This window comes from Oncorhynchus masou, chromosome 24 (genome assembly GCF_036934945.1).
Source record: "Oncorhynchus masou masou isolate Uvic2021 chromosome 24, UVic_Omas_1.1, whole genome shotgun sequence".
Lineage (NCBI taxonomy): Eukaryota > Metazoa > Chordata > Actinopteri > Salmoniformes > Salmonidae > Oncorhynchus > Oncorhynchus masou.
In genome coordinates, this window is record NC_088235.1 from 43,245,286 (window position 1) to 43,258,170 (window position 12,885).

Consider the following 12,885-nt stretch of genomic DNA (forward strand, 5'->3'; position numbering starts at 1 on the left):
ACTTTACATGTTGTGTACTTTTGTTCAGGGTAGATGGATGTTGGTTAAATTGTGATTTTAATGAATGGAGCGAATTTGCAGCGGCATTTACTTTTTGAGTGAGTAGCTGTTTTTAGCGGAGTGGCTGGAAAGGATGTGGAACGCTGGGGCTCCGAGTGATGAGCGGGATTTCCAACCTGATCAACTGCACTCACATACTCTGTTACCTGGTAGCCCTGTGTTTTGTGTATAATGTCTTTCTGAAGTCCATGCTACCCGTGGTTGCTGACTTTGTCGCCCTCCCTGTCCCAGGTACATTTACATCCCATTAGGAGGTTCTCACCACGGGCTGCTGTGGAAGATGCTGGCCACGGCTCTGGCATTTGGCTTTGTATGTTTCTGGCATGGAGGACATGACTACCTACAGTACTGGGCTCTGATGAACTGGGTCGGGGTGCTGGTGGAGAATGGAGTGACCATCCTCATCTCTTCTCCCCTCGTCTATCCATCTATTGTAAGTCACTGAAGTCTTTACTCACCTTAGCCCTCATCTACCCCTCTATTGTTTGTGAGAACACATGATTGATTGAATTAATGAATGAATGACACAGGTTTTGCAAACGTGTGCAGAATTGGCCTGAACCTATTGATTTGCTGGACATTGCCTTAACTTGTGTCTGTAGAACCGTCCCAACAATTTGTTTCTGAATTACGAACTGTTCCTCTAAGGCTCTTTGAAATGCATCTGGTCTTTCCATGTGGGTAGGGTTGATAGTGTCTGTGTGTTGGTGTCTGTCTGTGTTGGTGTCTGTCTGTATACAGTATGTTTAAACGAACTGCTCTAAGTTGACTGATTTACAGCAAAGCCATAAAAACGATGTGGGAGGACTTATCAGCTCAACCCACACACACACACAAAAAGTGCTTAGTCGAGCCTGGGTCTGTTGGCTGACTCTTCATCACACTGGAAGGGCAGGGAAGCTGAGGCCTGGACCCTCTCCCTTCTTTATTTCGCTCCATCTCTGCCTCTCTCTTTTGCTTTCGCTCTGGGAGAACCTTGAATCCTCATGTCCTCTTTTGAAAAAGGTTCAAGGTAATCGATGAGAGAAAATGTGGAAATAAATATACTTGTATGAAAGGAGACTCCTCTAGCATGTCCTCAGGCAAATGAGGCTTACAGAGTTTGAATCCCAAAATACATGTGTAAAGTGGTAAAAATAAATTGGTTGGTGTTGCTAGACAAAAGGATAAGTAGCTTTTATCATTCCAAACAGCTCTTTCAAAGGGGGTGTGGTGGATTTCAAAAGTCTTCCATGGTGGGATACATCTGAGCATCCTACACTGGAGAAGGCAATTTAGGAGATGAGCAAACTCCTCTGTTCTCTTATTAACAAATTGACACTCTTACATATGGCAACTACTTATCCGTTCTCTTTGTCTGTCAACTTCAGTACAACATACTATGGGGGAGTCGCACACTAGCGACTTCAGTTAAAGGATCTACAATCACGCTTGACAAAGCCAATGAAATCTGCTCCTATCTCGAAGCCCTGCCTTACACAGGTGATTGGCGTGAGGCTCGGATTAATTCATTAAATTATTCCCTTCACCCCTGTGTGAACCAAAATGATTCACGCTACTAAAACAAACAATTTGAACACAAGACTGTCTTATGTTGCGCCAAATAAACTGTCCCTTAGTGGTAGAGCATGGCCGCCCCCTGGACATTGTGGGCTGAAGTTTGTGTGGTTGTTATAAGTCTCCTAATCACAAACCTATTAGTTATTCTTCAAATTGCTTGGCCTGCCTCTAGCAATAGGTAAAATAACTAATGTGACCGAAACAATGAAAGCTAACAAGCCGGGTTCGGGTTTGCAACCATGCCCCAATGAATTAAAAGATACTCACGTTGTATGTCTCTGCTCGGTGCGTATTCAGGCTACCCTCTCTCAAATCTGTTAGTTTGGGAGACTAGGGGACGACTGGCACTGTTCTTTTGGGGGCTTGGTGTTTCCGATAGTGACTTCCTCTCCCGGGTGCCAGTACCTTGGCTGAGTCTGTGTTGTGGGACGAGGAGATGGTTTGGGTCATTGGTCAGGTCTAATGTCCTCTGGTTCCTGTGTTGTGCTCTGTCAACGGTTACGGTAGGCTACTCTGAGAGAGGTATCCCCCCACTGCTTGTGTCTGCCTTGGTTAGGCCCTGCTTGCCTCTCTTCAATTCCTGGAGTTGGAGGGAATAGAGAGGGTGAGGATTGTATTTTTTTTCCCCTGAGCAGCTGCGCAACTCAACAAAAACATTGCTGTGACGACGGTGCCTCCGCGTTTTGTTTACGGAAAATGGGGTACTATGTCAGCCATTGCTGGAGCCCTCTGTGCCCATAAGGGGGCTGGGCTTCATGCAGGCTATACAGTCTCATGGAAGCGCAATGTGTGTTGGAAGCTTGTCCATGTTTAATTCCCCTCTGGAACCCTGCATTCCATGGTTATAATGTGGTGGTTGGTAGCGGACTCAAGCAGGGTTGGACATGACCATGCTATTATCCAACACACAGTCTCTGTGGTTCATATGAACTCTGAAATGAGCTGTCTTTCTCCAGCTCACCGCTTTTCATTCCTGGGGGAATTGGATTCAATTACGAATCGCCCATGTCTGTTAGCACAGAAGGGGTTTGTTTTTCAGAGCTGTCTGTTCCATTCCCAGCGAGGCTACAAGGCGCTTTGTCACCAGTACCTATGACTGGTCGGTAGGGTAACCTTCATGATAAAAGAAACTCCCTGGGTCTATTTTTAATGTTGCGGTTCAGTGCTGGGTGCCAGCTAGTTACCGTATCGCATCTTACTGCCTTAACCGAGTGAGGCTCATTGTGACAACAGTACCCACAGGTGGTACTGCCTATCGGGGTTTTCACTGATCACCGAAGCCCTTGTACAGAGAGTGGGCCAGGCTTTAGGCAAACTCAGGAGTTCCACAGTGTTCGAAGATGTCAAAAGTGTTGTCTCCCACATGTGAGTTTGATGAAAAGTGTCCCTTCTCGATGTTCAGACACATGGTTGTCAAGAATGGTGGAAATGGAAGAAGTAACAATATTTCCCAGTCCACATCAGGGTTCCATCAGGGTACAGGCTACAATTTATTGTGTCCACCACGCTTCTGCAGCATCATATTGACTGTTCCAGAGGCCTCTGTGCCCGTTTTGAGGAAATATTGCCTCCATCTCCAGAAGCAGGCAATCCGAGTGGTTCCTTTGTCGAATATCCAGGACGGCTGGGCTTTGCTTCCCATTCTAGACCTACAGTGCCTTTGGAAAGTATTCCGACACCATTACTGTTTCCACATTTTGTTAAGTTATTCTAAAATGTATTAAATAGTTGTTTTCCCTTAGCAATCGACACACAATACCTCATAATGACAAAGCAAAGACAGGTTTTTAGAAATGTTTGCTAATTTATAAAAAAATGAAATAACACATTTACATAAGTATTCAGACCCTTTACTCAGTACTTTGTTGAAGCACCTTTGGCAGCGATTACAGCCTCCATTCTTCTCGGGTATAACGCTACAAGCTTGCACACCTGTATTTGGGAGTTTCCCATTCTTCTCTGCAGCTCCGTCAGGTTAGATAATGAGCATTGCTGCACAGATATTTTCAGGTCTCTGCAAAGATGTTTGATTGGGTTCAAGTCCGGGCTCTGGCTGGGCCACTCAATGACATTCTGAGAGTTTTCCTGAAGCCACTCCTGCATTGTCTTGGCTGTGTGCTTAGGGTCGCTGTCCTGTTGGAAGGTGAACCTTCAGCCCCATTCTGACGTTCCTGAGCACTCTGGAGTAGGTTTTCATAATGGATATCTCTATACTTTGCTCCGTTCATCTTTCCCTCGACCCTGACTCGTCTCCCAGTCCCTGCCACTGAAAACATCCCCACAGCATGATGGTGCCACCTAAGGAGTGGCTTTTGTCTTGCAACTCTACCATAAAGGCCTGATTGGTGGAGTGCTACAGAGACGGCTGTCCTTCTGTAAGGGTCTCCTATCTCCACAGAGGAACTCTGGAGCTCTGTCAGTGACCATTGGGTTCTTGGTCACCTCTCTGAACAAGGCCCTTCTCCCCCGATTGCTCAGTTTGGCCGAGTGGCCAGCTCTAGGAAGAGTCTTGGTGGTTCCATCCAGAATGATGGAGGCCATTGTGTTCTTGGGGGTCTTCAATGCTGCAGAAATGTTTTGGTACCCTTCCGCAGATCGGTGCCTCGACACAATCCTGACTCAGAGCTCTACGGACAATTCCTTCGACCTCATGGCTTGGTTTTTGCTCTGACATGCACTGTAAACTGTAGGACCTTATAGAGACTGGTGTGTGTGCCTTTCCAAATCATCATGTCCATTCAATTGAATTTACTACAGGTGGACTGCAATCAAGTTGGAGAAACATCTCAAGGATAATCAATGGAACTGTGTGCGGCCCCCTTTGAGCATCTGGAGTCAATGGATCTGAAGATCCTCTCTTACAAAACCTCCCTACTCATGGCTTTGGCCTTGGCTAAATATTTTGGGGACCTTCACACGTTATCCGGCACTCAGTTCCCCCGGGCAACTCTGAGGTGACATTGCGGCCTTTGCCCTGAAATTCATGGCAATTTCATACAGATCCTTAGCTTTTGAGCTATTTTCCTTTTTGCCTCCTTTTGCTTCTGAAGTGCAACAGAGCTTACATGCCCTGTGTCCATTGCGAGCTTTAAGCATATACATTGAATGGACCCGGGGTATCTGGTTGTGACCGGCTTTTTGTCTGTTTTGCTGATCCAGCTCACGGCAGGACGCCCCCTAAGCAGCGGCTCTCCCTATAACCTATAGCAGCAAGGGTGACCTAGCGGTGTACGCACCCACTCCACCAGGGGTCTGGCAGCGTCTTGGGCATTGCTTAAAGGGTTGACTATAGGATATATTTGTGCCTTGGAAAGTTGGTCATCGCCACAATTTTTTTCATACATATATAAATGTTTTACCCCCAATTTCGTGATATCCAATTGGTAGTTAGTCTTGTCAAATCGCTGCAACTCCCGTATGGACTCGGGAGAGGCAAAGGTCGAGAGCTGTGTATCCTCCGAAACATGACCCTGCCAAGCCTCACTGCTTCTTGACACAATGCTTGCTTAACCCGGAAGCCAGCCCCACCAATAACTTGCCGGCGCACTGCACCGTGTCAGCGTGCAGTGCGCCCGGTCCGCCACAGGAGTCACTAGAGCGCGATGGGACAAGGACAACCGGCCAAACCCTCACCTAACCCGGACGACGCTGGGCCAATTGTGCCCCGCCTCATGGATCTCCCGGTCGCGGCCGGCTGCGACACAACCTGGGATCAAACCAGGATCTGTAGTGACGCAGCTAGCACTTTGATGTAGTGCCTTAGACCACTGTCCCACTCGGAAGACCCACATGGTTTTGTAAGGTTTTATCGCTTGGATGTCACTGCTCCAAGTGTAGCCCACAGTGTGCTTACTGCTGGGACATTGGAAAGTCTCCAGGCAGCACACCGTGTACGTAATACCCAGACTTCTGCATCTGGCAGGGTCAGGTCTGGGTAGTCTGCCGGGGGCCATTTTCTTTTAGTATCCGTTGGGGTCGGCTTGGGGCGTGACTATATTTCCCCATAGTATAATGCACTGAAGTTGACTGACTGAAAGGGAACATAATGTTACGGCTATAACTACTGTTCCCTGAAGGAGGGAAATGGGGTCCAACGCCCATATCTTTCTATTACACTTCTCACTACACACATTCCACATTATTGTCATTCTCCACTGAGAGATGTAGTTTATCGTAGTTTCAGTCTACACCCTTCTACTCTTTCCGCCCTCGAGCCTCACAGCCCACTCCATCTGATAAAAACAACAAGTTATATGTTGTATGTTGCCCCTCCCTCCCCCTCCCTCTGTATGTCATTAACTTTTGTTGCTATTTCCTCTGTGTGCTACTGTAACTGTTATGATAGTGACTGCATTGCTCCTCCCATCTCTAGGAACGCTGTATCTCCCCCGCCATGAGGAGGCGATGTTTGGCTCTCATCTCAGCCTTCTCCACAGCCATGCTCATTCTGTCCAACCTCATCTTCCTTGGGGGAAACCATGTTGGCAGGATCATGTGGAAGAGGGTCTTTATACAAGGTGAGTTATCTACTATATCAACCCAAGAATAACCCCCTCTTCCCTGACATTCTGTGGTACACTGGATTGACCACTGGCTTTCTTTCGATTGAGTTCCCAGTAGATTGACTGATTCAGTCCCTACAAATCAGTGAGGACAAAGATGTCAAAAATCCTCACGGTTCTTTTTTTTATTTTTATAGTATTACATGTAAAGATAAGGGTTTTCGATCTGACGTGGTTGTTTTGAATGTGTTCCCCAAAAATGTGATGGCACAGTCCCTAAACGAAGCATGAAAACTAATGACGATTAGAAGCGTTCACACACACAACACACGGAGCTATGTTCCTTCCTGCCTAAAATAGTTTGGCTTCTGTTGGTTACTATTGACCTGGATGTTGCTTTGTGCTCCACCTAGAGAATAATCCTTTGGAAACACTGCAGCATACATAGTTCTCTAACCAGATGGTCTGGCTTACCACCACCACCTCTGGTTTGAGGCCCAAATTACACCCTATTTCCTATATAGTGCACTACTTTTGACCAGGGTCAATAGAGCTATGGTAATAAGTAGTGCACTATAAATGCAATAGGGTGTCATTTGGGACACGCGATTGGTCTGGCAGCAACATACAGTACTGCAGAACAGTTTCCCACCCTGCTGCTGTTTCCACTGATTCCACATGTTGAGATGGACTTGAGACAGTTGGTCTGGCCTACCACCACACACATACACAGACACGAACAGAAGCACGCAAACACACACCCGACACCCACACTGCCAATACACTTCTGGCAGAAGTTCCATATTCCCAGATGTTCTTCATTTTCCAATCCAAGCTTCCACAACATCCAGAACACCCATTCTCTGCCAACTGAGGTGGTAGAATTGCTTGGGAGGCAAGATTATTCTCATCGTAACTCGACCCTTTCTCAAAGAGTGTAGCCCAGCCGCTGACATGGAGATGATAGCCCAGTATTGTTCAACGGAAAAGTTGCACTCTCCCCTTCACACACCCCTCTTTTTGGAGTTTGTATTCCAATGACTATCATAAATGCACGACTCTATCCTTGTAGTGTGGGTCTGATCTTGCCACATCATGATATTAGAGTTGACCCTATTCTCCATCAGTAGCCCCTTCCCTAGGACTCTACCTGCATCCCTCCCTCCCCTCACTCTCCCTCTTCCCCTCTTCCTGTGTCACAAAGTGCATCACAAGCAGGTAACTATACCATACAGACAATAACATTGTCTCTCACCGGCAAAGGAACCATTCTATAGGCCCAGGTCAAAAGTAGTGCACTATAAAGGGAATAAGGTGTCATTTAGGACAGAGTCAGAGTCATCTCAGAGTAGGAGTGCTGGATCAGATCCCAACCTGTCCATTTAATCTTATTCATTATGATATAAAAGGCGAAACTGATCCGAGATCCAACACTCCTACTCTAAGATGGTTTGTGGATATGGGCCCTGGGCTCAGTATGAACCCATCTATATCTAGTGGATGTGATTACTGGATGCAGTAGGGGGCATAGATACAGTATCATAAGAGCCATCATCATAGGTGTGATCACACCTCTATACTGTAAGCTCCCTATGTAAGAAGTGATTGTCCCATTCATTATTTTGTTCCACTTCTTTTAATCTTGTAAAGTGTATGAGCCCTAAATGCACTTTTTAAATGAACTCTGAATTGACTTCATTGTGTCAGTGAGGTAATGGTACTAAAAAGAGAGACTCCTGCTCTGATCATTCTAACACAAAGTGCACATACCTTTGTTCTAGTGAGAGCTCTTTTCATTCACATTGTCTAAACTACACTTTCCAGACCCTTGTTCCTTCACACAACTATTCAGGCGTCATTTCTCAAATGGAACCTCTTTCTCCAAGAATATTTTTTGGTCCAAACAGCTTTCTGTACCTTTTTTGTACTTTTACTGCAGTCTAACCTAAACTACTGTCTGGTATAAAACCTGCCCCCACCTCAGGGGTCACCCAGGCAGACTGGATGACCAAAATCTATTCTCTCATCTGTACTCTGATACACGGCCTTTGGTGACTAATTTTGTCAGAAAGTGGATTATTTCTGATAGAGCTGGCTGATAACCCGATTTGGCATACAAGTGATTTAAAAACAACAGGACTGAAGATTCTTCTTGAAAATCATTAAATGTTTGAAATTAAAATTTTCAGACAATAGTTAGTGCAGAGCTCTTGGTTTTATTTTATTTCACCTTTATTTAACCTCTTGAAACTCCCCATCCCGGATCCGGGATTGTGACTAAGCCTCAGGCTCATTAGCATAACGCAACGTTAACGATTTCTGAAAATCGCAAATAAAATTAAAATAATGCGTTTGCTCTCAAGCTTAGCCTTTTCTTAACAACACTGTCATCTCAGATTTTCAAAATATGCTTTTGAACCATAGAAATTGACTAATTTGTGTAAGAGTATGCAAAGCTAGCATAGCATTTTGTGTAGCATGTAGCACGCAACATTTTCACAAAAGCCAGATAACCAAATAAATAAAATCATTTACCTTTGAAGAGCTTCTGATGTTTTCAATGAGGAGACTCCCAGCCACATACCAAATGCGCAGTGTTTCCTGAAAGCGTCTGTGTGTAGGAGAAATCGTTCCGTTTTCTACATTGCGCCTGGCTACCGAAACGAACCGAAAATGCAGTCACCTACAACGTGAAACTTTTTCCGGATTAACTACATAATATCGACCGAAACATGGCAAACGTTGTTTGGAATCAATCCTCAAGGTGTTTTTTCACATATCTCTTCATTGACATGCAGTTCGTGGAAGCTTGCTTCTCTCTCTGTGCCCCATGGAAAAATACTGGCAGGTGACTTTTGCGCACCAATTTCGGCGCAGGACACCGGGCGGACACGTGGTAAATGTGGTCTCTTATGGTCAATCTTCCAACGATCTGCCTACAAATACGTCACAATGCTGCAGACACCTTGGGGAAACGACAGAAAGGGCAGACTCATTCCTCTTGCGTTCACAGCCATATAAGGAGATCATGAAAGACAGAGCCTCAAAAATCCTTGTCATTTCCTGGATGCCAAGTCATCTTGGTTTTGCCTGAAGCTCACGTTAAAGGGCACGCACAGAGAAGATATTTGTATTTCTGGACACGTCAGAGTGTTTTCTTTCGAACAGTAGCAATTATATGCATAGTCGAGCATCTTTTTGTGACAAAATATCTTGTTTAAAACGGGAACGTTTTTCTTCCAAAAATGAAATAGCGCCACCATAAGTGTAAGAGGTTAACTAGGCAAGTCAATTAAGAACAAATTCTTATTTACAATGACAGCCTAGGAACAGTGGGTTAACTGCCTTGTTCAGGGGCAGAACAACAGATTTTTACCTTGTCAGATCAGGGATTCGATCTAGCTAGTTACTGGCCCAACGCTCTAACCACTACACTTGATGTCTGTGTTGCAATGGTTAGCATGTTGTTGTAACGTGTGACTGTGTTGCAATGGTTGGAATGAAGTTGTGTTTTGCCAACATTGTCACTGTGTCTGTGGTAAAGTGTTGGGAGCTGGCTGGTTGACTCTGCACTGGAATCTGCACTGTGCTGGTTGACTCTGCACTGGAATCTGCACTGTGCTGGTTGACTCTGCACTGGAATCTGCACTGTGCTGGTTGACTCTGCACTGGAATCTGCACTGTGCTGGTTGACTGCACTGGAATCTGCACTGTGCTGGTTGACTCTGCACTGGAATCTGCACTGTGCTGGTTGACTCTGCACTGGAATCTGCACTGTGCTGGTTGACTCTGCACTGGAATCTGCACTGTGCTGGTTGACTCTGGTGGAATCTGCACTGTGCTGGTTGACTCTGGTGGAATCTGCACTGTGCTGGTTGACTCTGGTGGAATCTGGTGGACTCTGGTGGAATCTGCACTGTGCTGGTTGACTCTGGTGGAATCTGCACTGTGCTGGTTGACTCTGCACTGGAATCTGCACTGTGCTGGTTGACTCTGCACTGGAATCTGCACTGTGCTGGTTGACTCTGGTGGAATCTGCACTGTGCTGGTTGACTCTGGTGGAATCTGCACTGTGCTGGTTGACTCTGGTGGAATCTGCACTGTGCTGGTTGACTCTGGTGGAATCTGCACTGTGCTGGTTGACTCTGCACTGGAATCTGCACTGTGCTGGTTGACTCTGGTGGAATCTGCACTGTGCAGGTTGACTCTGGTGGAATCTGCACTGTGCTGGTTGACTCTGGTGGAATCTGCACTGTGCTGGTTGACTCTGGTGGAATCTGCACTGTGCTGGTTGACTCTGGTGGAATCTGCACTGTGCTGGTTGACTCTGGTGGAATCTGCACTGTGCTTGACTCTGGTGGAATCTGCACTGTGCTGGTTGACTCTGGTGGAATCTGCACTGTGCTGGTTGACTCTGGTGGAATCTGCACTGTGCTGGTTGACTCTGGTGGAATCTGCACTGTGCTGGTTGACTCTGCTGGAATCTGCACTGTGCTGGTTGACTCTGGTGGAATCTGCACTGTGCTGGTTGACTCTGGTGGAATCTGCACTGTGCTGGTTGACTCTGGTGGAATCTGCACTGTGCTGGTTGACTCTGGTGGAATCTGCACTGTGCTGGTTGACTCTGGTGGAATCTGCACTGTGCTGGTTGACTCTGGTGGAATCTGCACTGTGCTGGTTGACTCTGGTGGAATCTGCACTGTGCTGGTTGTTGAATCTGCACTGTGCTGGTTGACTCTGGTGGAATCTGCACTGTGCAGGTTGACTCTGGTGGAATCTGCACTGTGCTGGTTGACTCTGGTGGAATCTGCACTGTGCTGGTTGACTCTGCTGGAATCTGCACTGTGCAGGTTGACTCTGGTGGAATCTGCACTGTGCAGGTTGACTCTGCTGGAATCTGCACTGTGCAGGTTGACTCTGGTGGAATCTGCACTGTGCAGGTTGACTCTGGTGGAATCTGCACTGTGCTGGTTGACTCTGGTGGAATCTGCACTGTGCTGGTTGACTCTGGTGGAATCTGCACTGTGCAGGTTGACTCTGGTGGAATCTGCACTGTGCAGGTTGACTCTGGTGGAATCTGCACTGTGCAGGTTGACTCTGGTGGAATCTGCACTGTGCAGTTTGACTCTGGTGGAATCTGCACTGTGCAGGTTGACTCTGGTGGAATCTGCACTGTGCAGGTTGACTCTGGTGGAATCTGCACTGTGCAGGTTGACTCTGGTGGAATCTGGTGGAATCTGCACTGTGCAGGTTGACTCTGGTGGAATCTGCACTGTGCAGTCTGTGCTGGTTGGCTGGTGACATTTTGACAGGGAGAGTGTGGCGAAGGCCCGGAAGACATCTGTTGCACGGCTGTGCCAGCTCCTGTCCCTTTCCAATCTCCCCGGGGCACTTTCTTCTGCTCAATGAATTAATGCCTAAAGCAAGACTCTGGTTCCTCACTCCCTCTTTTCCTCCACCTCCCTCTCTTGATCCACTTGTTGCTTTCTCTTTCACTCAGCTCTTTTCAATCTAGATTTCTCTCTTTTACCTTTTTGTCTCGCTCTCGCACGCTCTCTTTCTCTCGACACCATCCTATGGCAATTACTGTATATGTGAAACAAGTGAGAATTAGTTTTTTCCTCTTCACACAAGGGCCATGCATTAATGTGGGGGGGTAAAGGTTATTACGTTAAACAGTCTCACGTCCTCGTGCTCATTATTAGTTTCTATCACGTCGAGTTCAGTTCCCATGAGCCTTGTTGGACAGTTGAAGTGTAATCATTCATCACAATGCATGAGTGGACATTTCTCGGCTCTCCTGCACTTCCCTCCTGCCATTGACTGACTCTCTGATAGCCCAAGCCCTTCAGTTCATTCCCTTTATTACTAGGCTTATCCTGTCCTATCTTTAAAAAAAATATATTTATTATGTTTACATTTTTAAAAAGACAGCGATACAAACATTGACATTCATTGTACTGTTGAATGGGATGGCCAATTTAGAGGACAAAACTTACACATACACAAAATAAAACTAAATCCTATTCGGTGGTATATGTATAAGAAGACAGCATATAGTCATTACAAGCAGTGTAATTAAGCCAAAAATAAATATTGAGTAGAGTACAGCACAGAGTAGCAGCAGATCATCAACCCAGTTATGAAGCGGGACTAGACCATTTATCCAGTATCGGCTGCCATATTTTGTAAAACATTGGACTTCTATTGGAGGTACTGTATCGAATCTTTTCCATGTGTATTACATTCCCTAAATCCCGTAACCACAATTCAAAGGTAGGTACAGTCTTCAATTTCCAAAATTACAATATGAGCATTTTCGCTAATAGAGTACAGAGAGAGACAGCCTTCCCTTCCTGGTTATTCCCATCAACTGTACCAAACAGAGCGATCAATGGGTCTGGGGCTAGAACTCAGGCTTTAGGTAAGTAATCAGAAATGAAAGCCCAGTAAACATGTAACTTAGGACATGTCCAGAATAAGTGGGTCAACGTCCCCTCATCCTGCTTGCACCTCTCCCATAGTGGTGAGGTGTAAGGGAATATTTTGTGCAGTTTCACATTTGAGTAATGTAACCTGTGTATCACCTTAAACTGTACAAGGTTGTGTCTGGCATTCACTGAACTGTGGTTTATATTCCTGAGAGCTTCTACCCAGTCCTCATCTGAGATTCCTGAACCAAGTTCTTGTTCCCAAGCCCTTTTAATGGTGTCTGTGGATACCTCTATATGGGCCTGTAGCACATCATATAGTCTAGAGACCA

The 12,885-nt window shown here is 46.1% G+C and overlaps 1 protein-coding gene across 3 annotated transcripts in view; it reads left to right on the forward strand.

Annotated features, from left to right (window-relative positions):
- The window catches only part of hhat (hedgehog acyltransferase), a 105,610-nt gene that overhangs the window by 63,462 nt on the left and 29,263 nt on the right, over positions 1-12,885 (forward strand). For all 3 annotated transcript variants that reach the window (XM_064933996.1, XM_064933997.1, XM_064933995.1), the window contains 2 exons: positions 292-493; positions 5,993-6,137. In XM_064933996.1, coding sequence (XP_064790068.1) covers positions 292-493; positions 5,993-6,137 — 347 coding nt within the window. The remainder of the gene's footprint in view (positions 1-291; positions 494-5,992; positions 6,138-12,885) is intronic.